The sequence below is a fragment of the Desmodus rotundus genome, chromosome 1 (genome assembly GCF_022682495.2).
Source record: "Desmodus rotundus isolate HL8 chromosome 1, HLdesRot8A.1, whole genome shotgun sequence".
Lineage (NCBI taxonomy): Eukaryota > Metazoa > Chordata > Mammalia > Chiroptera > Phyllostomidae > Desmodus > Desmodus rotundus.
The window spans coordinates 62718324-62746246 of NC_071387.1; the positions used below are offsets into that span (position 1 = coordinate 62718324).

Consider the following 27923-nt stretch of genomic DNA (forward strand, 5'->3'; position numbering starts at 1 on the left):
ATTGTCTGTCAAGGACTTATATGTATTATTTCAGAAAGCAGACCACAGGAGAGAAAAGAAAGGCTATATGCAGATAACATTAGATCAAGACAGGAATGTATAAATCCATGAAGCATAACGGGATGCAGATCGACATACTCTGTTTGCAGTTGGGTTACTCACCAATCGTTGTTGTTGTTCATGTGGATACAGGAATACAGAGTTAAAATATTATTCTGAAACTTCAAAACTGTATACAGCTGCTGGTAGCAATATAAATATAGTTATAAAATTTTTCTTAAACCTAGTAAAAAGCTACTTTGTGTACCCCCTTCTTTGGGAAACCTAAATTTTGCAAGTTTAAATTCAGTTTAAATGTATCCTTTGGTTAATTTGTAGTTTGCAGTTTTCACATTTGTTGTAACAGTGACGGCAGCAGATAGTGGCTTAGCTATTAATCCTATGATAGTGTAAATTGCTAATGTAAAGTGTTGTTTCAAGCAGCTGTACCTTCAAAGGGTGGAGAGTTCTTATAAATTCCGCACATCAGATAATCATGAATTTCCCTTCTGACTGGAGATAAGCAGTAGTTTTCTTTTTGATGAATGTCCAAAGACCACACGGTTTTCCCCTCATCATCTTAGTTTCTTTTGCTCAGAGAAGAAAATTTATGAGCTGCTTCCTTTTTTTCTGATTATAAAGGTAATACATAATAGTCACAAATAAAAATACAAAAAAGTGTAAGGAGAAAGTTCAAATCCCTCCAAACTTCACAAGCCAAATCAATCACTTTTGAAGTGTGGTTGTGTTTTGTTCCCCCATTTTCTCTGTGTGTATGTGCATAGGGGAAGACAGAGTTAAAAGATTACTTTTTTAAAGCACTTGTAAACATTTTCCTATGTCACTTATTAATTTTATTTTACATAGATTAATATGGGTATATCAAAATTTGACTATCCCCCATTCATAGACATTTAATTTTTCCCCCAAATTTTGTTGCCATTATACTTAAATCATAAGGAGCTGTTGTGTATACATTTAAAAGCCAGTTCCTTTGCAGTTTGTGTCTCTCTCCTTTTGATATGCTTTCAATTGCTCATACTAACTATGGGATCTTGAGATGGTCTGCCAACATGGGGAGAGACAGCCATTGAAGCAATCCGAGATTTAAAATAGAAAGGTTTAGCTAATAGTGTATTTCCTGAAAATTGGAAGATTCTTTATATTTGTTGCTCCCTGGAATATATGTGAAGAATTTTAGGTATTCTATACAATATGATTTTCTAGTTCATAGTTAAGTATTAGGAAAATAGGTTAAAATCTTATTTTGATTAGTTTGGAAGAAGTCAGGATTCAATTTCTAGAGAGGTTACGAGAGTTTGAAGTTGCTGGAAGGTGACAGAATCTTCTTGTAAGAGCTTTGGGTGAATAACTGGCTTGCACCAAAAGCTAAGAATATGTTCCAGGAAATGTTTAGTGTGACTTCCTTCTGCTGAAGTCTAGAAATAGAAATATAATTAATGGAAGTAATAACTGAGGAAATGAGACATGTAATTTTTATATTTTGACATAAGGTATAAAATTGTTGACGTAAGAAACACCCAGATCTGTAGAAAATGTTTATCACTTTATTTCGTTATTTTCTACATTTGAATCAAAGGAGGAGACTTAGAGGAGGGTTACATGAAGTCCCTCCATGGTGGATTAACAGGGCAGGAAAAAGCAAACTGGGGAAATCCCTGGGATTGGGTAAGAAGTAAAATGGAGAGACACGTGCTTCTTTTACATTGGCGGGTACGGGACAGTTAATAACTAACCTTTACAGCTCACACAAATGGGATGTGGGGAATAAGAAAACAATGAGGGTCTCTGTAGTTTCCTGCCCTGGCGCAGGCAGTTGTGCCCTGAGGGGTCTGGAGAAGATTAACCTGACATTTCAGAGGTAAGGTACCTTAGATGCAAAAGGACAATAGACAGGCTCAGTTAGGTAAAGACTGACCTTTATCAAGGGCACCACAGGAGTCGGACATGACTACCTGCCATGACCTACTTTTAGTTGCAGAGTTTTAATGTCAGGTCATAGTATGTGGTTACTCACCATCTCTGAGTTTGCAAGGCTCCCCATGCAGGCCTCCCCTGCATGGGGAGGTTTAGTATGTGGCCCCATTTTTGTCCACAAAGTTAGTGAGCTTTGATTTCTAACATTTAATGATATGTCAACCATACAAGGTCTGTCCGGAAAAAGTCCAGCCTTTGTTAATATAATGAGAACAGTTTGCACCACATTGATGTAACCTGGCAGCCAAGGAGAGTGGACTAGAATGTGCATGTGTGAACAATGACGACTTCGCTGTACTAGTCAGTGGGGGCGGTAGACCCCGATGAGTGAGCCTGTGTCATGAGTGGCCATCACATTCAAAATGACTCAGTAAGCAAAGCAACAAATCTGCATCAAATTTTGCATTAAGCTTGAACATTCCTGCACAGAAACCTTTGGATGATTCAGAAGGCCACAGCTGTGGGCCACTGGTGATTGGCAGCTTCATCAGGGCAACGTGCCTGCTCATGCATCAGTTTTTTGGCAAATCAAATCACCCAGATTATCCAGCCCCCTATATCCCAGATTTGGCGCCCATCTACTTCTGGCTCTTCCCAAAACTAAAATCATCTTTGAAAGGGAAGAGATTTCAGACCGTCGATGAGATTCAGGAAAATACAACAGGATAGCTGATGGCAATTGGGAGAACTGTGTGAGGTCCCAAGGTACCTGCTGTGAAGGGGACTGAGACATCATTGTGCCATGTACAGTGTTCCTTGTATCTTGTATTTTCTTCAATAAATGTTTTTCATATTCTATGGCTGGGTACCTTCTGGACAGACCTCATATATCAGGCATTCACCTAAATCACGTGAGGGTATTCATTTATTTCTGTTAAATCAATAATAGTTCAATAGTATTATTACCTTTATTTTACGGATGAGGAACATGAGGCACAGAGTAGCTAAGTGATTTGCCAAAGTCACACAGTAAATGGAAATGACAGGATTTGAACCTGGCTAGTCAGGCTACAAAACTCGTATTTTTAACCGTTTCACTATAGTGGTTAATGCTCATACCCAGTTGTGTTTATAATAAAGGATTATTTTATTAAAAATGTAATAGATCAGGGAGGAAGACATTATTTTCCTCTTAAAAAATTGTAGGGTATGCCTGCAACCATGCATCTTTCACTGATTTTAGGCAAACTATGTAGGACGACAACATAGTAACTTGTTTGGTTTGGTCTAAAATTGTAATGTAAAAGGAACCATTCAGCCTGCCAAAGCTGCTCAGTACTCCCCGTGTTGTGGAATAGCATGTTCATCCACTGACAGTTGTTCTTACACAGCTGAGCTGCCATGATCATATTTTGGTTTATTAGCTCCTTAAAATTGCTTTCACACACCCTCTTTTCCTTATTCTACATTGCTGTACTTGTTTTCTTGTTTACTGGCAGGAGAGTGAGTGGAATTGAGGCAGTCTCTGCAAGGGATAGATGGACAAGAGAGAGGTTAAAATTAGCTAAGTTTTCTGGTAGAGGAGAAATTCTGGAGGGGTGGGAAGAATTCCTACAAAATGTCAGGGACTCTTGATTTATAGATGTCAAGGAGACTGAAGGGCAGAGTGGTGCGTTGGCAAGCAGTGGCAGTTTATAACAAGATAACACAAGTCTTAGAAGAAGTACAGAAATGTTGGTTCACCCATCCCGGAAGAGTGCTATGGCTGGAGGAACTAGAGGGATATGAAGAAGTTGAAATGGAACTGGAGTGCCAAGAGGAGCTTCTATAGTTGGTGTTGTAAAAGTGGAAGGTTTAATTGTAATGGGATAATGTGGAGAGTGAGGCAGTAGTTAAGAGGGAGTTAAGAAGATGTGTTCCTAAAATTTAAACACTAAGCATTACTGAGCAAAAGTGGGTCCAGCTGCCACCCACAGACAAGTTCCAGAGGCAAAGATTGGTGGGGAAGGAAAGAAGTCTGATAGAATGTTGCATAGTTTGGGAGGATGGAGGACTCCCCATCTCCAGGCTTGTTGCTTCTGCAAAACACAAACCCAACTGTTCTTAAAAGGACCAAAGTCCAAAACAAGGCCCCAAATTCCCCAGGCTCCATCCTTATCTGACCTTTGGAACCCAAGGCGGTTAAGCAGGTTGCTGTCCAGCTTCAGCCTCATTCCTTGGGTCTGCTTGTGTTGTTGGTGCCGCATTTTCCTCGTGGCTTCCAGGGCCGGAAGAGGTGCAGCCCTGGCCAGCACATCTGCCAGGTGGATCCCAGAGGAAGAGGGTGTTTCTCCCTTCCCTCAGTTTAAAATTCCCAGCCCCAAATTCTGCTCCAGGAGGGTCCGGCCCCCCCCCCCCCCCCCCCCCCCCCCCCCCCGCCAAGCCAATCCCGTCCTCTTCCCAGACAAGACTGATAGGATTGGCCTCCTGGCTGCCATGTTGACCTTCTGTGGTCACGTGCAGCTGTGTCCTCTGGGCTCGCCATTACCCAGGGATGGAAGGGAGTAGGAGGGCTTTTCCCTTAGCCAATCGTCTCACCAGCTTTTTGCATGCTCCGCGAAGCACATGCCCTCACGCGCTGTGCTAGCTTGGTTACTGGGGTACCGATACTGCCCCTGCTTCCTTGCAGGTCCCTCGCTCAGCCCCTCCTCTGCTCTGCTCTCACCCCTGGTACCGGCCAGGTCCCGCTGATATCACACATATCAGCAGTGTATTAGATGTGTCTTTCCTAGTTGACACTCAGTAAATGAGGCATCTTTCCTATGCGCCGTGTGTTCATTCTCATTACTTTGTATTAACTTAGGTTAATAATTAAGAATCTGTTTTATGCTATACTTTTGTTTTGAAACTTAATCAGTATTGAGGAATGTGTTATATCCACCTTTGAAAAGACAAATAATCGTAAAAGACAGTTGCTACCAGGAGGTAGCAGGCCAGATACCTGGTGCCAAAGTAGAACTGAGTACTTACATATTATAGTATAGAAAGTTTCATGTAATAAGTTTATCCGCAAACTTAGTTCCAGCAGGTTTTTCTCTCTGCCTGAATCCCATGCTGGCTCTTATTGGCCCAAGAGGAAACTATAACTAAGAATATTTCCACTTTTGTCTCAAATTTAGGAAATTCAGAGGTAAAGTCAACATTCAACTATAATAATTTACATATTTCAGATGCCTAGAATCAATAGGATTTTTTCCTGGCCCCCATTAGGTTTTTTATTATTTATTTTTAATGTTCACCTGCGGATATGTTTAGTGATTTGAGAGAGAAAGGAAGGATGGGGGTGACTGGTGAGAGAGAAAGTTGGGGGAAGAGAGAAAGAGGAACATTGATCTGTTGCCTCCCTTGTATGCTGCTACTGGGGATCAAATGCACAACCCAGGTGCGCGCCCTGACTGGGATGGAGCCCGCAGCCTTTAGGGGCGCGGTATGATGCTCCAACCCGTGGAGCCGCCCAGTCACGGCGCCCCGCTAGAGTTTTTAAAAAATCCAAATCAATTTCCTTTTTATTTGTGGTTAATGATATTAATTCACTGCAAATTCTTTTCAATGGTGGGAAAGGTATTGCTTTTAAATTGATGAAAGGTACTGTGATTACGTGGCCTGCACAGTGTCCTTTATATTCCCACCGGTATTTCTCAGGTTACCTTCTGTGAAAACTTCCTGTTCCTTTCACTTTGAGATCAAGATGTCAAGATATCTCTTGTTTGTTGTAATTAATTTTCCTTTGTTTAAATGTTTTCAACAGGAGATAACAGTAGTGGTTCTTCCCTGGATTCCACATCCCTGAAGGGATGACCCTTGTCTAGAATTGTCATTAGTTATTCCAGAGCAGAGTGCACTGCTCTCCGAAGTAGTCATGATATAAAAATTGAGTTGTGTATTATTGTGCAGGTGTTTATATATGAATATTCCTTCATTCCACAAATCTCTCTTGAGCACCTACTGAGTGCCAGGCACTCTTCTCTATGTTGGGTGAGGAAGCTGAATGAAGTAGCTTCCCAGTGTGGTTGGTGGCCAGGTGTGGACAGGTGATGAAAAAGTGAGATGACTTTAGATAACTATGATGACTGCGAAGAAAGTGGAAGGTGATATGAAGGGGGGAGTTGTGGTGAGTCAGTAGGGGTGGTTTGGTAAGGACTCTCCAAGGAGGGGTGTTTACAAGGGAAACCTGGAGGGTGGCTTACACTGGTCGGACTTTCAGGTAATCATTTAAAAGCATAGAAACTTGTTAAAGGCTTTAATTCCCACAATTGTAATCTTTAATTTTTTTATTTATGGATTTTAGAGAGAGAGGAAGGGAGAGAGATGGGGGTAAGGGGTAAAGAGAGAGGGAGACAGAAACATCAGTTTGAAACATCAGTTATTTATGCAGTCATTGGTTGATTCTTGTACGCACCCTGACTGGGGATCAAACCCGCAACCTTGGCATATCGGGGTGATGCTCTAACCAACTGAGCTACCTGGCCAGGGCCCACTGTCATAATCTTTGTATAACATGGTCATGTATCAAAGACTTAAAATGAGCATTGTGGATTTACTTGAAATAAGTTTCCTAAGATTTTATTTAACTAAATGTGGTAACTTTGGAAGTATGGCTGTTGTGCTTTAAAAACCAAAGTGATGTTTTTTTAAAATCTTGGTTTATGAAATTAAGAAAAACAAATTATATTTTTGTCATGTATCAGACATTTACAAATGTTTGTGTTATACTCTTTATGTTAGCAAATACAGCTCTGGAGAATAAATGCCACAAAATGCAGATAGCTGATAATTAAATGTTTTCCCTTATTTTAGAAATTGATCACCCATGAGAAGTTTGAGAGTGCATGCGAAGAACTGAATAATGCATTACTTCGGGAACAGCAGGCACAAATGCTACTGAATGAACAGGCACAGCAACTGCAGGAGTTGAATTATAGGCTTGAATTGCATTCCAGTGAGGAAGCGGAAAAAAACCAAACTCTCGGAGAAGCTGTAAAGGTAGGAAAACAGTCCTTGCACCGTGGTTTGTTTCCCCTAGGTGTGGGCCCTTGAGGGAATCCTGCCCATCTCCTGAGCAGGGAACTGATCCCAAGATACGAAATTTTTATCCTCTAAGAGCTTATAAGGATGGAGTGAAATGTGCCTCTGGGACCTTAATTCCAAGTAGGATTCACATGTATGGGAAATGTAAAAGTAGGTTTTACTTGCTACGTAAAACAAAGTCATTTTTTAAAATAATAATATTCTTCTTTGTTTTATTTATCTTTCTTGTTTTTTTCTTGTTTGTTTTTCTTTACTTTTTTGTGCCCTCTGGACCTTGAAACTCCACACATCTGTTCTATTTGGAGAGGTTCTGGGTCTGGGTCTCTCTGATTCTCAGGAGTGCATGCTTGGGGATGAAGGAGGTTTGGTTAGGAAGAGCTGTTCTCCTTGACATCTTATTTGTGGGAAAATTCTCCAGAAGGGAAAAGAAAAGTTACAATAAAATAGTTGCTACATAGAAAATTCCATTAATTGGCTTAGGACTATGGTATCTTTTAAAAATATTGGCCATAAAGTGTAATAGTATTCTAGTTGATGATTATAATACTGTGGAGTTCTCACCAGTGAGGTGAGACACAATGGAATGGGACAACTAATTCCAGGAAAACCAAAATGAAACTACATAGCCTGTCTACTGGGTGTAATACCTAATACAGTAAGTGACTCAGTTAGTATGTAATTTATTACACAAATAATATATATTTATTCTATACCTAAATACTAATAGTACTAATAAAATAATCAAAATTTATTGAGAGCTTCCTGCTTGTCAGGCACTGTGCTAAATACTATTAAACAGTTATCTCATATAATCCTGACACAAACTCTCATTCTGTAGCTGAGAAAACTGAGATATAAGGAGGTTGCGAAACTTGCACAACCATTAGAGGCGGACGGAGGGAGTAAGAGTTCACGTCTGCTTTCCCAACCCCCGTGTATTTATGCTACTGAGTGACGGCTCGCACGTGCCCGGCTCTGTGCTGTGCTCCCTACACGGAAATTTTATATCATCCGTAAATTACCCTGGTGAAATAGGTACTATGGTTATTCCCATTGCTTTTTGGTAAAATTGAGAGGTCTCAGTGGAGCTGCTTGGGGTCTCTTGGTCTATAAATAATGAAACTGGGATTTAGTTTATACAAAACTTTATTAAAAATTATTAACCTAATTTCTTACTATTGTAGATTTAGATTCTTTCCAGTTTCTTTTTCTTTTTCTTCTTTTTTGCTATTACAAGTAATTCTAAGATGAGCAACCCCAGAGCTAAATCTTTATTTACATACCTGTGATTATTTCCTCAGGATAATTTCCTAGGTAAGAATTACTAGTTACATTATGTTTTAAAGAGTGAATATTATAGATTGGCCTACAGCAAATTTTTACCAGTTACATCCTCTCCTAAAAATGTATGAGAGTTTTACTGTTTGCTCATTTGGCTATTACTATTTTTAAAATTTTTTCCCTATTTGATTAATATGTCATTGTTACTCTTTGTACTTCTTTGATTACTAGTCAAGTTGAATATTTTTACAAGTAAATTGGTCACTCAACAACAACAGTTTTATGCTTCATGTTCCATTGATAGGTAATGTAATTGACCATTCTTTGAATAAACACAATACTGTGTCATATCGGAGTCTTTTCTCTTTACAACAGCTTGTAGTTTGTGTTTAGTTGTTGTTTCTTCCAGCAGATAAAAAGTTGTTTGTATTAATTTCTTTAAAATGCTAGCAGCTTAAGTATTGTTGTCTGGAGTGGAGAATTGTTTAATTACTATCTCTTAATTAGAACTAGCAGGGGGCAATATGAAAATGCTCTCCTGTGGGAGGAGCATGATTCAGTACAAAAAGCCCTGGCCTTGGAACAAGCATTTCTGAAATCAAATCCCAGTTCTGTCACTTGGGCAAATAATTTAACCTTTCTGAGCCTTAGTTTTCTCTTCTGCAAAATTAGGGATTTTACAGGATTTTTATGAGCATTAATTAAAAGACTGTTTGAAAAGCAAGTATATGATTGATAAATAGTATTTTGTTTTTCAATAATAAATGAATAGTTGTTAAAAAATTTTTGAAAATTGATTTGAGAGAGAGGGAAAGGGAGAAGAAAGGAGGGGGGAGAGAGTGAGAGAGATCAATTTGTTGTTCTCTCTCACTGTATGTGCCCTGACCAGGGATCAAACCTGCGACCTTTGCGTATTGGGACGATGCTCTAACCAACTGAGCTACCCGGCCAGGGCCTCACAGTAGTTTTTTAAATATGTCCTGTGCATAACTTCTTTTAAATAATAAACTATATTGCTTATTCTTCTTTATTAAAACAAAAATAAGGCCGTGGATAAAAGATAGGGAAAACTACTGAAGGAAAAACATAGTTACTTATAACTTATCTGAAAATAACCAGTGTTAACATTTGGAGTTTTGTTTTTAATCATTTGTTCTATATGTAATAGTTTTTATAAATCATAGTTTGGACTTGATGCTCAAGAAGGCCTTCCTCTACAACACAGCTAGACTGTGGACAAGTCCCTTCCTGTATTAAGAGTAAAGGAAATCTCCAAGGACAAGAATTAAACAAACAACACCACCGACAGACCCTAATGAATGGAAATCAAAGTTAGCATTGGGAACAGAATCAAACACTGGAAGTAGGAGAGTAAGCTTTGGGCTCCACCAGCAGATTGGGCCTTGGATGAGAGACTCCCACATTAAGGATTGCCTAATAATCTGCATGGGGTAATCTTAGGTCAGTGGTGTCTACACAGAAACTAATGTGAAATTTTTTCTGGAAGAAAGCTTGCCTAATTTACTTCCTCCAGGAGTTCCTAGAGACTAGGTCAGCCAAGTAGTGGGCCATGAATACATAGAATACTACTTTATTTGCACTTTGTAGGGATTTCTAATTAGACCATAAAATTATTTATTTATGTTGGCAGTTTTGTTTCTGCTTTTCAAACTTTAACCCTTTAATTTTTTCCCTTCCTGACTGCACTGGTGGGGATACAGTGTTAACTGAGTGCAAGTGGAAACAGTAGGCATACTTATCTTGTTCCCACTCTTTAACATTCCTCCTTTAAGAAGGAAGTTTGCTACAGGTTTTTAGTTGATGATCATTATTGGGTTAAGGGACTTATCTTTCTATATTATGCATTATTTAAAAGATCATGAATAAATCTTGGATGTTATCAAATGCATTTTAAACATCTATTGAGATAATTATATAATTTTTGAAATTATGTTAGCATGTTGAATTATATAAGGCATTGGCAAAATGGCCCACAGCCTGTGTTTGTATGGCCTGTGATCTAAGAATGGCATTTACATGTTTAAAGCACCATGAAAAACTGACAAACCAACAAAGAAGACTGTGTGCAGAGACTGTGTGGCACACAAAGTATTTCCCATGTGCAGTATGCTGACTCGTGCAGTACATTGGTCAGTGTTACAATGCGAAGTCAGCCTTGCATTCCCGAAATAAGCCCCACTTAGTTGTGATGATTTTATAAACTGCATTGATGATGTAAAAATACATCTGTTCCTCAAATGTTCTGAGAAATTAGTCATGGTTGTCTTGTAACTTATCTCTCCCATACTGTCCTTGTCAGTTTTGGTTATCAAAGTTTTGCTAAGGTGAAAGGACTTCTCACTCTGAACACATGGAGTGGAAACTAGATGAATGTAACAAATGCATTGAGGGATATTTAGCCAAATTTAAAACAAAGTGAGCAAATGCTCAGATGCTACAAATAAAGAGGATATTGAACAGTAAACAAGAGAAGGATTGAAGTTTAAATAGCTCACTGGGGTGTGCAAAGTTAGCTGGAGGATGAGAGTTGATAATCATAACATTAGGGAAATGTAGGCTTCAGGGTGGGAAAAAGTCACAAAGAAATTGGAACCCCAGGCTGTGCCATACGTCAAAGTAGGGTCTTAGTTGACGTTACTTCTTTATCCAAGGACTGCTCAGTTGAGAATTAGCTTTAAAACGGTCTAGCCCTTGTAGAGCCAGTGTGTGCTTGTAGAAGAAACTTGAAAATGTTCAGTAGGCATGCTTCAGAGAACACACAAAAGACTTTGATGGAAAATTCAGTATTATAAAGCATGTAAAGAAATGACTTGTACATCAAATGAGCAAATTTGCACCTCAGGTGGTAGGAATACTACTTAAGATGTGGAAAGGTACTTTAAATGATACTTTAAAATAAGTGTTTTTAAATGTTCTGAGAAATAAGGCATGAATAGAAATTACAAGGCCAGAAATGAAAATATCATCATTGAAATGAAAAACTCGGTGAATGGTTTGAACATTGGGTAGATATAGAGGTAAAGGTGTTAGCGAATTGGAACATAGTTGAGGAAGTCACTCAGAATGCTCTGCAGAGGGACAAAGTGGTGGGTAACAGGAAGTTAACAGAAAAGAAAAAGCGAATTAGACTTATTTAATAAAAGAATGAAAGTGGAATAAAATAAAATAAAAAGTGTGTAATAAACTTATGGAAACAAAATCAGAGCTAGTTCATATTTTGACCAAGAATGACTAGAGACTTTATAGATTTAAAGAAAGAGTAACATTGTACTATGAGCAGGATAAATAAAAATGAATACATACATTGAAACATAGTAATGAGACTATAGAATGACAAAGACAAAGATAAAATCTTAAAATGTACAGGTTTAGGAAAGATAAGGTGATTCTATTGCTGATCCTGAATTAATGGAACTAATGTAATAGTTATAAAATTCTCTAAGAAGTCTAAGTTTGTGAAGGAAACACACTTTCAAGTCAGGAACCACAGTTAGCTAGACGTATCACGCTTCTTCTCTATTGTTGGTAACTATAGACAAGTGCGTATGGAAAATGTAGTGTGGAAAAAAGTAGAACAAGCCAAAGACTTCTCTCTTTGTTTTTCTTCCCTGCCCCCAACTCTACAGTACTATTCTTGAGATAGTTTATATTGTTGACCTGGTTAATAATATCTTCAGTACCACTGGACCTCTGAGGCTGTTTTGTTAGGCAGCTTTATTTTATATGGTGTATAGTAGTTCAGAAGACAACAAAATCTACATATCCAATGTATTTTACTTCTTGATTTCAAGTAGGCTTGGATTTAAATTTAATAACTAATAATACTAACAATTTTATCTTGGACCCTGCCTTACATTTTTATGCTTAATATACCTCAAATTCTATTTGGTGGTAGATACTCCAGGTTAATGGAATAGGTGAAAGAACGATTAAAATAAAGAGAGTTACTTTAATGAGGGTCTCAGCCTCTGGGTAAATACTTGTGGGGGCTAATATGTAAATTTGTACATTAAAATGGGTTTCTGCTATAACCACTACCAAACCATGAGGCAGTGGCTTAGAGACCAGGCAGTTTGTGGCGAGGAAACACATCAGAGGTGGAAAGATGGAAATTCATGGTAAGCTGTGGCAAAATATTTATGAAAACGGTTCTTGTGATGATTTAAGACTACTGATGGTGTAGTTCTAGGGGAAGTGGTTGGAAAGAATTGATTATGTCTGTTGGTTATGACACTTTGCTTTGAACAAGGTATTACAAGAAAGATGAACTCAGGAAAGAATTTGTTAGCTTGTGAACATAAATAAAAAGGGAAGAAAGAGAGAACCCAGAAATCTGGGGCCTAGAAGGAGCCCACTGGGTTTCAGTACCATAGCAAAGAACGTAATAGGGATGTAGCTCTCTTATTCTAACCAGTCATCCCAGAAGTCCTTGTTAGGTTCCATGCCAGTGTGTACACATGGTTATGTGGAAACAGGGAAACCAGTGGTGAGTTAGTCTCCAAGAAGGAATCTTGGTGTATTAGTTGGCACGTGGCACTGACTGGAAGCAAACGGATTAAAGCCTGCCAACTTTTTGACACAGTTGTGTGTAGCCTTACACTCTTTGAGCCTTAAACAAGCCTTAAATGATCTGTTAATCATGTTAAGTTACATACAGGACTTCATACTACAAGTGACATCGTTTCCTTAGTTATTCATCTGCTGATGGGCATTAGGTTTGTGTTACTTTAAAAATATTTTAGAGTAGGGAGAAACTGAAAGACTTGTAAGAAATGATACTGCTTATATGAAAACAGATTTTTTTATTTTGCTCTCTCTAATAAATTTGACATTAAGAATGACAATCATTTAGGTTTAGAATAAAGCTATAGTTATAGGTGTTTCTTGTTTTTCCTGGGAAAAGTTAGGTATCTATTAAATTCTGATAACCTTAAATCACGTCTGAAACATAATTGGTATGTTGATTACTTATAGAAAATTTTAAAATATTTTTATATTTATAGGATCTTTTGATAAAGCAAAGAATTTATAAAGTTAAAAAGTCACCTCCTGATTTATCTGTCTTAAAAAAAATAAATCTGGTCTTCTAATTAATACATACATTTGAGCCTTTACCATGTGGAAAGTGTAGTATTTTGGTTTCGTGGGGATATATTTAATTTAATTAAAAGGACTACCTGCATCTTAGTGGTGACATTTTTGATGTAGTAATGGATGAGAGCTTCTGAAACAAGTACAAAACCTTATATTCGCTGAGTTGTCACAGTTTTATAATTCTGTGCATGAAAAATCCTAGACATTGGTTAAAAGGGGATGGCTATGGAAAAAATAAAATATTTATTCACAGCAAGTCTCCCAAATAGTTCCTTTGTCTAACTCTGATCCAGCTTTTATTCACATTTTTCTTTCCTCCTCCCTCCCTCCCTGCCTCCCTCCCTCCCTCCCTTCTTCCCTTCCCTCCTCCCTTCCTTCCTCCCTTCCTTTTCCCCTTCCCTTCCCCTTTCCCTTTCCCTTTCCTCCCCTTCCCTCTCCCCCCTTCTCCTTTCCCTTCACCCCGGGATGCACTTACTGATTTTAGAGAGCGGGGAAGGAAAGGAGAGACAGAGAGGGAGAGAAACATCAATGTGAGAAACGTGGAGCAGTTGCCTCTCCATACACCCCTGACTTTGCACTGAACCAGCAACCTAGGCATGTGCCCTGACCCATGACCTTTTGGTTTATTGGACGACACTCCAAACAACTGAGCCACACCGCCAGGACTCACACGGCCTCTTTCATCATCATTTTCTGTCATCTGCTTGCTTCTATCCCACCAAGTTCTAACAGCCTCAAAGGGCCCCAAGACGCAGGCCTCTTCTTAGCCCCTGCATCATTCCTCAGCTTCTGCAGCTGCTCTGCATTTTTATCGCCTATGTCTCGATTTTAATAGAAAATGAACTCTGTGCTTTATTATTTTTCACTCTCAAAACTTAATTACACTTAGACTATGAATGGGAGAGAAGAAGCAAGAAGAAAAAAGAATGTTTTCAAATTTCAAATGACATGTTTGCAAAGATTTTTTTGAGTCATAATAATTGTGGCAAAGGGTCCCATTTCATGAATATTGACTTTCTTTTTATTAAAAAAAGTCCTAATCTTTACATTATTATTAAAATTATTTGCCATACTCTGAGGATATAGTTGTAATGAAGTCATTTAATAATTTTCAATGTATGGCCATATTTTCTCTAATAAACTTTTGAATAAGAGCTCCAAAATTCATTTACTTTAAAAAGTTTAAACATTTAGTTGATAAACCCTGATTACAATAATAATTAAAATCTCTCATAAGCCATTTCATAAAGTAGGATTATTAACATCATTACTTAATTTAAAAGTCTTATCATTTTTTTACTTTAATCCCATATATGTTTTATCTTCCTAATGACTTATACCATTGAGACTTACAAAGTAGTCAATTATATTTCAAGGTCAGAGAAAAAAGAACCAAGAAAACAAAAGCTCCCACATCATTTAAAAAAAATAATAATTTAACAGAGAAGGTACAAGCTGGAAGCTAAAGGATTCATAAAAAATTATTTCCATTTTTGGTTAGGTTGAACAACAGAAAAATATATAATAATTTTTTAATTTTTTTAATATTAAAATTGCGATGAGCATTTTATAATTTAAGCCTGACAGCATAGCTGCTTTTAGTTTCAGGGCAGAGCTCAAGAAACACAGATTTATTGGTGCAAAAATACAGATGGTTTAAGTGGGGTGTGTGTGTGCTTTGAGGCTGTGGATATTTATGTAGGTCGGCATGTACATCTGACAGGTGTACAAGAGCACCTGCTTGGCCCCTTTCTCAGCAGCCTCAGCTATCATTAGGCATTTTCATTAAAATGTCAGTAACAGCAAATCAAAACCAAGAACATTGGCCAGTGTGACAGATGAGGAAAGATAAACTGTTTTGTTTTGCAATGAACATAAAAAAGAACAATGAATTTCCCCCTACATAGGTGATTTTTATTCCAATAATTTTATGTAAAGTTAATTTGCTATTTGTAGTGTAGTTTTAAAAAAGAGGGAGAACTAACATTTCTGAGCATACACTTTGGTTAGACACATTATAAGGCACTTAGTATTATTTTATTTAACAGTTACAACATTTTAAGAGATGAGTATTATTGCTTGTATTGTGTAGATTAAGAAACAAAATAATTGCAAAGAACCTGACAATATACATGATCAAGTTGCTTTATGTAAAAGCCAAATGCATTTGTTAATATCACTTAAAAGGCTTTTCGTTGGGCCCCTAATAACTTTAGAGAGTGTTATTTTTGAAAATTGTAATGTTATATATCAAGCAGGAAATTTTTATTTTATATTTAAGAAAAATAAAATGCTTCACACCTATTTAAAGGAAAAGTTGATAAGTGCTATGTTTTCTTTGTGTATTGTAATAGTATTTTCATGACAGAGTAAAAAATTATTTGCCTTTTAACAAAATCATTCTTAAGTTTTACAACAGATATTTTTACTCCTAGACTTGAAAGTGGGCGTGTTCCTGTTAGATGTTGCTCACTTTAAGGAAACTCAGTAGCAATGAATCTGATTTTCCCCTATCGAGCCACTTAATCATATTCTGAATTATTCAGGCTACAAAGCAGCAGAAATTATTTTCTGAGGTTTACAAAAAGAAATTGTACTATTTATTATCAAAATTTTAATGGAAAAATCACATTCATTTTCCAGTTTTCAGTTATATTCATAAACATGCAGCAGGTCCTCAAATAACATCATTTTGTTGAACGTTTCATTATAATGTTGATGAGGTGTCATAGGAATTTAACTCTTGTCTGTATCAATTAAGACTGTGGTAAAATTTGTTTTATTATATGCACACCTATACTGCCCACAGGGAGCTGGGACTCAGCTTGGGAAAGAGACCAGAAACTTCAGGGTGATGACGTCCAACGGCCAGTTTGAGGCTAGTTTGGTGGCATGGCTTGGTCTCTGTGTGATGGAGAAGACTGCCTGTGGAAACAGGAACACCTAGTTCTCTCCCCAGCTCTGCCACCATCTACCCCTGGGCAAGCAACTTAACCTCTTGTTGGGGAGTTAAATGAGAGCATACGTGTGACATGCTCAGCACGGGCTGGCACGTAAGAAACAGTTGGTAAAGGGAGCCATCTCTGCTGTTATGATTACTGTGCTACAGATACACGGGTGGGAAAAAGTGGGTTTGTGATTGTAATACAAAACATACTACAATCATTAATAAATAATAATACAAGAATAAACCCTGTGTTTCACATACTCACAACTGCAAATGTATTTTTTTGCCCACTCCTGTATGTTGTTTAAAGTCTCAGAACCTATGGATGACATTAAGTGAGGACTTAACTGTATACACAGATATACATACATACACAGACACACTGCATCTGTGTCTGTTAGTATGTTAGTATCGTATGTTAGGATAGTATGTTAAGTGTAAACACAAACATACTATACAATTATATACTTTGTATAAATAGATTATATATATTTCATTTATATGTTCATATATAATATAAAACAATTTTACATAGAATTATATTTCTACCTGCATTGATTTTATATGTAAATATGTAGACTATACATGCATGTACATATAGTAATGTATACTGTTAGAAAGCAATTTTATGACTTGTTATGGGTCTTAGCCTTAGGTCGCTTCCAGCAGTTGGTGGTACACTGTCCCCAGGTGGTGGCAAGTACTTTGATTCACGTGATCTTTTGGTCTAAACTGACAAAGCCTGTGCTTTATTTAGCTAAGGTCTAGATTAGAATTGAGAATTTCACAGGATTTTCTTTTTTTTTCCTTGTAATTAATAAAAATCTTTTATTAGCGTAGTTTCCATGTAGGCAACTGGTTGATTTCTGTCCTGTTAAATATCTGTGTGTACAATTTGATATCTTTTTTACTAACCCTTTTTTACTATCTCTTTTACTATCCCTAGACTCATCACTGTATTGGGTTGGCCAAAAATTCTCTCTGTTTTTTCCGTAAAATAAAGACACATTTTCATTTTCACTAATAACTTTATTGATTTGGATATTTTGAGTATGTTGACAATCTCCTGTGTGGTATAATGTTGGTTGTTTTCAATTAACATCTCGATTTGATTGCTGTCAACCTCAGTTGGTCTACCTGACCATGGAGCATCGTCCAGCAAGAAACCTCCAGCACAAAACTTCACAAACCACTTTTGACACGTTTGATCAGCCACAGCACCTTCTCCATACACTGCACAAATCTTTTTTTGTGTTTCAGTTGTGTTTTTAGCTTTTTTGAAATAATAAAGCATAATATATGAAAATATTGCTTATTTTCTTCCATCTTCAGTATTAAAATGACTACACAAAAATTCACCAATTTTGATAAGTTTTTATTTTTTTAAAGATTTTATTTATTTATTTTTAGAGAGGGAATGGGAGGGAGAAAGAGAGGGAGATAAACATCAATGTGTGGTTGCCTCTCAAGCCCCCCCTACTGAGGACGTGGCCTGCAACCCAGGCATGTGCCCTAGACTGGGAATCAAACCAGTGACTGTTTGGTTCACAGGCTGGTGCTCAATCCACTGAGCCACACTAGGCAGGGCCAGTTTTGATAAGTTCTTTTAAAAAATGCACGCTGATAAGACAGCTGTCACAAAACAATCTATAAAATTGTTTCAAATGAAGTTAAAAACAACTAAGTGCTACTAGAGCAATCTTACGGGAAAAACCAAACAAACCTATTTAGCCAACCCAATACTTTGATATACAGTTTACTTTGACAGCCTCTGGTGGTCAAGTCATTGCCTGAATTCCAACATGGCTCACAGAATTATTATGAGATAGTCATTATATACATGGCTTTGAGATTTTAGGCCATTCTGTTGTTAAAATGTTTCCTTTTTGTTTCTCAGGCTTGGATGGTGGTAACCATTTACTATACCTAGAGAAATAATTAAAGAGGTGAAAGGCATTTACTTTTCCTCTGCTTTGTCTAACTCTCTCGAGTCTTCCTTCTCATCTATGACTGAATCTCACTTGAGCCTATTTTTCCAGTTTACACTATTAGAAATAGAACTTTTTCGTTTGCCTTTGCAGAATTCAGAATGCTACCACCTCCTGCCTTTAGAACACTAATCACATAATTGGTAACCGAAAATACAGACAAGGAGGTAGATGAGACCCGGCATTGGGTGGGTCGGTCATCCTAGCATTATCTCAGAGAATGTTTCTTTGATGATACAGGCAGAGTGGGAATGTGGCCATCACACTTCTGGATCCTATGAGGATCTTGAATCATACCAATAAGTAACCATTATGGATTACCTGCTTTATATACATTTTCTGTGCTCCTTAAAATTATCTGTAAAGATAAAATAAAATAACACATAGATGTAAATTATAAATATACAATGAATTAAGGATCAAAGTTATTAATAAATCTACCCAAAGTCACATATTTGTAGGTTTTAGAGTCAGAATTTGATTTTAAGCATCTGCCCAACTTCATAGTATTTCCAATACAGCATTCTCTTTCAGAGTTTGGGCATTTTATTTTCTCTCTGTGACAGACTTTTTTAAAAAGAAAATTAGTTAAAGTACCTAGAAATGAAAATTGGAATAATTCTGTAAGTGTCTTAATCTGCAGCTGTTTAGCTCTCAAATGCTTTTCTTCAAGTGAGTATTGGTAATTTAGTCTACTCAAAATTCAATTCAGAATTGGTGGCAGGAGAGCTGTGGGAGGATTAACATTTTTACTCTGTAAAAATAATACTTGTAGATGCTTCAAAATCAGTCTCACTTCTCCCTGTTTTTTCTTTTTTCTCCCCTTCTCTCTTCCTAGAATAACCATTAACTTGTGCAAAGTTGAATATCCTGGTTTAATCCTCCATGGTGGTTATATTTTAAATAACGTTTTCTGTCTTTTTGCTTTAGATTCTGGTAAAATTTTTAAGTTTCTTTTAATTTTTCTATTTCAGTGTTTTATATTAGTAGGCATTTTTCCCCCCTAAAAATAGCTTTTAATTCTCTGGGGTATTTTTTCATTCCTTTTAAAAAATAGTTTCTGTATCTTCTTAAATTATAGTTTTTTTCTGTTTCCATTGACCACTTTCTTTCAACTTGGAGGCTGTGGAAGATATTTCCCAAAATGGCCACAGCAATATTTCTGGTCCCACAAATGCTTCCAGAACGTTTCCATTTCCATATCAAGAGCGGAATCCATTTCCCTTTCTTTGAAATTGGGTGCGAATAGAATAGGGAGGAAGTAACACTGCATGGATTTTAGGACTTAGTCATAAAAGGCAACAAGCTTCTGTCTTTTGCCTATTCCTTCTGTCCTCTGGTTCTGTGCTCTCTTTGGACTCTGTGTGTTCTCTGTTGGAATCCAGCCATTGTTCTCAGAGGAGGCCCAGGTCGCACAGCGAACTGTGTTTACCGCTAGCGGCCCCAGCTGAGGTCTCCTGCAACAAGCCCACACCCACTGCCAGACCTGTATGAATGAGCCTGCAGATGATTCATTCAGCTGAGGCTCCAGTTATCAGGGAGCAGAGACGAGCAGTCCCTGCTCTGCCCGGTTTTATTTCCTGATCTGCAGAATACATGAGCCTAATAAATAGTTTTACACCAAATACATGCCGAAGTATTTTGTTATGTAGCCCTAGTAACTGAAACCAAAACTTTTCTCAAATTTATCATTAAGACTTGTTCTTGACATTTAAGAATGAAGAAAAATAAAAGCTCATTAGGAGCTCTGCATAGAGACAGAACTTGGTGACTGGTTGGCTTTTCTTTAGAGTAAGTGGGCTGTGAGCTGGCTGTAAGGCTGGGTGACCCCCAGATAAGGACGCTGGGCTTTGTTCTGTGGCATTGCCTCGCACACCTAGCAGCCTATTTCTCCCTTAGAGAATTCATCCGGTTCTTGTTTCATTTTAGTTTGTCTTATGGAATAAATTTCTCTCTTTCTTTTGTAGATAAATGTCTGTTAATATTGTGTCCTGCGTGGTTGGGGGAGGGGCCTGTGGGTGTGGTTGGTCGCTTTGAGTGCAACCTCTCAAGTCAGTCATTTCTGTCTTTAGCCCCTGGACTTACTCCTGCCCCACACAGTGCCTGTGCTTTCCAGCCTCCAGCCTCCTCTGGGCTGTTGACCACCACTCCTCTGCTGGGCTGCCTCTGCCAGCTGTTCTTCCCTTCCATACATGCTCCTGGAAATCTTCCTTCTGCTGATGCCCCTTTATTAATGTTGGTGGTGGTTGAACTTTCTCCTAAAACGGTGTAATGATAGGGAGAAGAAGTGTCATTTTAAACTGGACTTTGGGCCTCCTTGAATCAGTTGCCTGAGTATATATTTTTATAGAAATCTTTTATTTTATTCAAGTTTGAGAATGTACTTCATACATACCTAGGAATATGCCATATCTTTCTTTATAATCATTAAAACTTTACACATATCTGATGTTATCAGCTCCTTATTCCTAATTTTGTGTATGTGTGTTTTTAATCTGATTAAGCCAGTCTGGTGAGGGGACTCTAAGTTTTATTCCTTTTAGTTTGAATAGGCTGCTTGGTTCAAAGATCTTGCGATTCTTGAACCTCCTGCTTGTTGTAGCTGAATAAGTGGGCCTGCTTTTAAGCTAACCTTACTTTGTGCCTGAGCAATGAGTGTTAGAATTCTGTATGTCTGACCTGCTTTCCACTGGGCCAGAATGAGAGAAAAGGATTAATCTTGTTATTTCTTATAATCTATTTTTTAAAAATCTGAGGTGAGGACCTTTCTTTCTTAGAAATCTTCAATAGCAGTGCCTCACAACAGAGTAAATATGAGAAGCTATAGGAATAGAAAGAAATATCAGAGGAATTAATATTTTACTTTGTAGGATTAATAGTATTTCTAATATAAATAGATAAGGTTGGGGATCTGTTTGGGAAATGCAAGAGATTCATGATTTTAATTTTTTTTTTTAATTTGCAATGATCATGAATTTGAATGAGGAAGTATATAATTGGTTGTTGTAATAAAGTGTTGTCAAAGATGTACGGAATGGATGAAATATTTTGAAGAGGTGAAAGAAAGCTGACAAATATAGGAAAGATCTGTTTGGAAGGCAGGAAGAAAAAGAGGAAAGAGATACAAAAAATAGGACTGAGAAAAGTCTTATGTGAAAAATTTCATTGAAAGCATGGTCAGTGATGTCAGTGCTCAGAAATATTTTGTAGTAAGTTTGCATCTGTGTTGGAAACTTTGTTTAAAATACGCATATATCTGTATGTGCTTAGATTTATATGTAGAAACTCTTTAAAAGAAGATAGTTTTCAATAGCAAGATTTATTCAACAGATAGCTATTTTTGTTCCCAAGTACATCTTAGTGTACTGGGGGAGAATACAGATGGGTATACTTAAGTGTAATCCAAAACAGAGAAGGCCCTCATGGAGACAGAGGCTGCTACAGAGGCCCGAATGACATTATTAGTGAAAATTGTAGGTTGTCAGAATTGTTAAGTTTTACATTAAAACTCTTCCATTTTCCTCTGTAACATTTTCTTTTTTCTAAAAACAGGTCAGCAAATAAGCTTCTGTTGATTTGAGAAAATAACCACTGGGGTTTTCGTATCCTCAGTTCAAAAGTGGGTTTTCTCTTTCTTGATATAGAAGAAGCTGGGAACTGGACACTGGCAAAATGAGTTCTGCATCTGTGAGGAAAATGGTGGAACTGTTAAGGATGAATGGCACCCGATGTTAGACCTTGGTCCTTGAGTTTTGGCTAGGAAAGAATCCAGAGCAGATACTCAAATACAAGCAAAAGTTTATTGAGAAAGTCACAGAGGTAGAAGAAGTGAGCCAGCTGGGCTGCGTGGGCTCAGGAAACAAGTTACAGTGGCAACAGAGGGGCCCTCCAAGCTTAGGAGAAAGAAAGGCAATGGAAATGCACCTGGGGGAAGGAGAGGAGGGAAGGGGCAGGCCTGCTTTACAGAGAGCATGCCTCAGTAAATAAGGGGTTGGGGAAGGCATGGGCATGCTCTAGAGAGAGAGTGTGAGTGTGCATGCACACTGGGTCTTTTGTCTTGACGTTTTTATCTGGAAATCTCAAGGGAGGATCTCAATGGAATATTCATCAACTTTCCAGGTGTGTGCTTTCAGGGTTGTGGTCTCTACTGATTGGTCAGTGCCAGGATAGGGGGTCATTAGCCACTGCAACTGGTCCTGATGTCAGCCATGGCATTGCTCTGCTGGCCTTGCGGTTCTTCTAGGCCTGGAGCTGAAACACAACTGAGGTGTAGATGTCATCTCTAATTTTACCAAAACTCTCACTCTGTGGTCAGCAGACTGAGGCTTTGTTCTTCAGATTATTTGACGAGAGTTAGAACTTCACGGTCCTGAGTGCTTACTGCTGAAAGTCAAGCAAGGGAAAGCATATGAGGCTATTTATTGGCTCCCTTTGTTGCTCCTCTAACCCCTTAGTCTATCATATGACTGGTGAGATGCCAGGGGAGCAACAGTCAAGAGAGGGTCCAAGCCACACGACCAGTGATATGCTAGGGGGGAAAGGTCACCTTGGGGTGGGTGTGGTGAGGTCCCACCCTACAATACTCCCCCCGCCACCCCCGTTTTTCCCATTGCTACGTACCTGGGGCTTTCTGCCCTGGTGGTCTTCTGTACCTGGCCTGTCGTCCTTGCTCTGCTCATGTCTAACTGCCTACTGTATCGGACTCAGAGGCTGAATTTCACATGGCAAAGAATGGCATGCATTTAGTTTGTTTATTAAGTGATTACTATGTCTGGCTCTTTGCTAGATATTTGAAATATTTCACCACATTTAGTACTCACAATAACCTGTGAAAGAGGCAGCATAATTTCCATTTTTACAGATTAGGGATGTAAGACTCAGGGATGTTAGTAATTTGACAAAGTTTCCTCAGCTAGTAAGTATTAAAGTAGGAATTTTATTTAGATTTGTTGACTTTAAATCCTACTTATTTATTACATCTGGTGTGTGGATGGGGAATGAAAGTAGATACAGATTTTTACTTTTGAGGAATTAACAATGACAAAAAGAAAAGATGATACATGATAACCTGAAGGGAGATTATGGTCAAGTGAAGTTTAAAGAAATTAGGACCACCTAGGAACATCTGAATTGAAAGCCATGATTCTAAAAAGGCATAAAGATGAGATTGAGAATGAGAAGAAAGAAAGAGAAAAAAGATTTGAAGATGTGAGATTGGATAAACAGGGAACCATGAAAGTTACTAATTTCAAGGTCTAAAATGTAAATCACTATGAATCTACTTACCATGTTTTCTCTCTTACTAAGAAGATGCAGCAGTGTCCTCCGGCAAGGGAAATGAAAGAAAAAAAAATAAACAAATGGGACTACATCAAACTAAAAAGGTTTTGCACAGCAGAGGAAACCATAAACAAAATGAAAAGACAACCCACTGAATGGGAGAACATATTTACCCATGACATATCTGATAAGGGGTTAATTACCAAAATTTATAAAGAACTTATAAAAGTCAACATCAGAAAACCCAGAAACAATCCACTTAAAAAAGGCCAAAACACTTGAATAGACACTTCTCCAAAGAGAACATACACATGTCCAATAGACATATAAAAAGATGCTGAACATCACTAATCATCAGAGAAACACAAATTAAAACCACAATAAGATGTCACTTTACACCTGTCAGTATGGCCATCATTAATAAATCAACAAACAACAAGTATTGGTGAGGATGTGGAGCAAAGGGAACCCTTATGCACTATTGGTGGGAATGCAGATTGGTGCAGCCAATCTGTGGAAAGCAGTATGGAGATACCTCAAAAAGTTAAAAATGGAAATGCCTTATGACCCAGAGATTCCACTTGTGGGAATTTATCCAAAGAAACCCGAAGCACTGATTTGAAAGAATATGAGCATGTACCCCTGTGTTCATTGCAGCATTATTTATAATAGCAAGATTTGGAAGCAGCCCAAATGCCCATCAGTAGATGAGTGGGTCGAAACACTGTGGTACAGTTATGCAAGGGGATACTACTCGGCCATAAAAAAGAAGGAACTCTTACCTTTGCGACAGCATGGATGGAACTGGAGAGTATTATGCCGAGTGAAATAAGCTGGTCAGAGAGAGACAAGTACCATATGGTTTTACTCGTATGTGGAATCTAATGAACAACATGAACTGACAAACAAAATAGAGACAGACTCATAGATATAGATCACGCTGACAGCTGTCAGGTTAGGGTTGGTCTGCTTGGGGAGGGAGGGATTGAGCAAAACTAGAAAAAATAAGTCATGGACACAGGCAACAGTGTGGTGATTGACGGGGGGGGCAGGAGGGATGGTGTTAGCAGGTATAGTGGGGATAACTGGTGATGGATGGAGACTTGGAGTGGTGAACACACAATACAGTAAACAGATGACGTGTGTAGAATTGTACACCTGAAACCTGTATAATTTTGTTAAATTCAATAAAAAGCAAAAAATATTAAAAAAGAAGAGTCTGCAAAACTTGTTATGCAAGAGATTTATTTATTATATACAGGATCTGGCAAAAGTGATGCCTACTTAAGTGTGTTTGGTATGGAGATGATACGGGTGTAATAATTTATAGTTTTAATTTGAACACTTCACCTAAAATGTCATATGGTGTGCTTCAGTGTGATATTGGTATGTTAAAGAATTACATGCTTATGATTTTGTAATAAAAAAGGCACATTGTTTGTGCTGGATCTTATATGTTAAAACTATGTTTAAAGTATATATGAGAGCTATGCATCATAATGATAGCAAATAGCATCTAAAGAAGCTCACTACTGAGTGAGTGAGACTGGGAAGTAGGTGTAGACTGTTAAAAATAATGAATTTACTTGTTGTCTTCGGTAGAAGAGTTTGGGTTCCTATAGATTTGAGATTTGAATAGATCAGTGGTCCGTAAGCAATGATACAGTTAGTACCCAGGAAATTCCTCCTTGCAGTGCTGTTTGGAACAGTTTTTTATATTTTTGTAACTCAGGCATTAAGTGAATATCTAGTTTAAACTACATATCCTAACAACCAAGGGCTTTTTGTTGTTGTTTGTTTCTGTGGTGGTGCAGAGTTCTCAGAAGTAAGACATGAAAGATCCACCAGATCTAGATAACCCGTTGAGATTTACTTTAGCTTTAAACATTTCAGATATGCTGTAACCAGATATATAAACAACCTCTGTGGTATTATGATTCATGTATTCTCTAGAGGCAGAAGAAAGTAGGGGTGTTTATTTTCTAACTTCTGTACTACTGTTTTCTGATTGTTAGAAGGAAAGCATATTAGAAAAGAGATTTCCCCCCAACAAAACAAATCAACCCCCAAATCACGACATGGTCTTTTTGATCATTTCTAATGATAATAAAGTCCATACTAATATGAAGTGCAGACATTGAGAATTTGGTATTATCATTTAATGCAGTTCTCTTTCTTGTGTGAAATCATGCACCCCAAATCATTGAACATAATGTCAGAAACTTTTTTCCTCTGAAATACTGATTCTCTGCTGATTATTGGGAGTAGAAAGTGAAGACTGGATATTAGGGGGCAATCAAGAACCTCTTGGTATTGTGCATATTTGCAGTTTTATAGAGATAGATTTCAAATACTGTTCAAGAATTGTGCAGAAATTGAACACAGAGATCCTCTTGAAGAATTTCTTTAAAGTTGAGTGATTCATTATATTATAAATGAGTTCCTTTCAGCCATTTAGCAGTTTTGGCTCTTTTCCCCTCTTCTCTTAAGGCCACATATTTTTCCTTTTTTAAGGCCATATCTTAATTTTTATGATCATAAAACTGCTTTGCAAGTACTTTTTAAAAATGTTAGTAACTTCAAACAAACAAAGTAGAAACAGACTCATAGAGAACAGACTGGTGGGAGGGCAGTTGGGGGGCAGGGTGAAAAAGGTGAAGGGATTCATAAGCACTAATTGGTAGTTACAAAACAGTCATAGAGGTGTGACGCACAGCCCGGGGAATATAGTCAGTCCTACTGCAGTAACTGTGTCTGGTGGCAGGTGGGTACCTGAAATATTGAGGAGATCACTGTGTATAGGATTATCTGCCCACTCTGCTGTACACCTGCAACTAATACAAAAATAGTGTTGAATGTAAATAGTAATTGAAAAATAACATAGAAAATAAAAGAAAGCAATAAAAATTGTTAGCAACTTCAAAGATCAAATTAAAGTGAAACCAGAAGTTAGATCATGTAAAAGAAGAGAGCTACTCTAGGATTTTTTATTTTAAGTGTCTAAGCTATTAAAACCATACTTGACACTTTCTTAATCTTCCATTTCTATTAATTTATGAAACCTAGAACTGGAGGCTTAATGGCATTATTTCCACATTGTAATTATACTAATAAACATCTTTGTCCATGACCTTGGAGTTTATAGCACAGCAGGAAAGATTTATTGACTTTGCTTTGGAAGAAAAATGGGATTATTGCATAAGTAGATTGTATGCTAACCACATGTACTTGCGTACCATTTATTTCAGTTAGTTTGAGCTGTAACTTTTTTTAGATTTTTTTTCAAAAATAGAGAGGGTTCTTGTTAAATCCTGATTCCTGAGAGATCTTTGTTATGTTATTGAGTCAACTACAAAGTAACTATTTTACCTTGAAATGTACAAAAGGAATCAATAGGCCTACAAAACTGCCTTTTAAAAAAATGTTTGAAATAATATTTTCCTGGTAGCCTGAATATCAATGTATATAACTTCTCTGGGTTTCTTTCTTTCTTGGTTTTGTTGCAATATTAAAGTCCCTTACAGTTAGAGGGTGTTTGGGTATTTGGCTTTGATTTCTTTTTTGTCCCCTGCCTTGGCCTCCTATTAGTCTGTCTTGCTTTTTGGAAAGAAATATTACTTACATGGAATTTTCTTTAGGGTGCCTTTACTTTTCATCTTAATCAACTTTCCCCGTGATCTCTGTTTCCTTTTCATTAAATAAGTCTATACAGATTTTTATTTTTTGAATTTTTGGTTGTGAAACATCATAGGCCATGTAAGTCTGCAGTGGGCTTCTCAGAGACATGTAAGTCAAATCTCTTTCTCTTCTAATTTGACCTTATTCAGCTATGGCTGGCATTTGATCTCTTGGTATTCCGTCCTTAACTGAAACTATGTTTTAGTCTGAAATACATGTTTCAGTCTTAAAACCAGAGTTTTCAAGTATATGTAAACTATTTGGAATTTTGTAAATAATATTCCATTTATGGTATGCCACATAAAATATAGAATGACTGAAGTTGATTTTTGCCATTGTTCAATGAGAGTTTAGTTGCTGGGATTAATTGGAGTGATAATATACTAAAAATACTTTAATATGAACATGCAGTTTTATCATCTTATGACTTGTGTTTCATGGAAGAGGTTCTCTGTAATCTTACAAACCTCCATTATGGACGGTGGCATCAGGGACCGTGCACATTTTGTTAGCATTTGCCCTTGTATTGGGCATTATTTTCTCAGCATTCTGCTAAGTAATTTTCAGATAGTATCTCATCTAATCTTTAG

The 27923-nt window shown here is 37.4% G+C and overlaps 1 protein-coding gene across 5 annotated transcripts in view; it reads left to right on the plus strand.

Annotated features, from left to right (window-relative positions):
* CCDC171 (coiled-coil domain containing 171) overlaps nucleotides 1-27923 on the plus strand; it is a 293962-nt gene that overhangs the window by 155799 nt on the left and 110240 nt on the right. For all 5 annotated transcript variants that reach the window (XM_071221606.1, XM_053924635.1, XM_071221605.1 and 2 more), the window contains one exon: nucleotides 6814-6999. In XM_071221606.1, the coding sequence (XP_071077707.1) occupies nucleotides 6814-6999 (186 nt within the window). The remainder of the gene's footprint in view (nucleotides 1-6813; nucleotides 7000-27923) is intronic.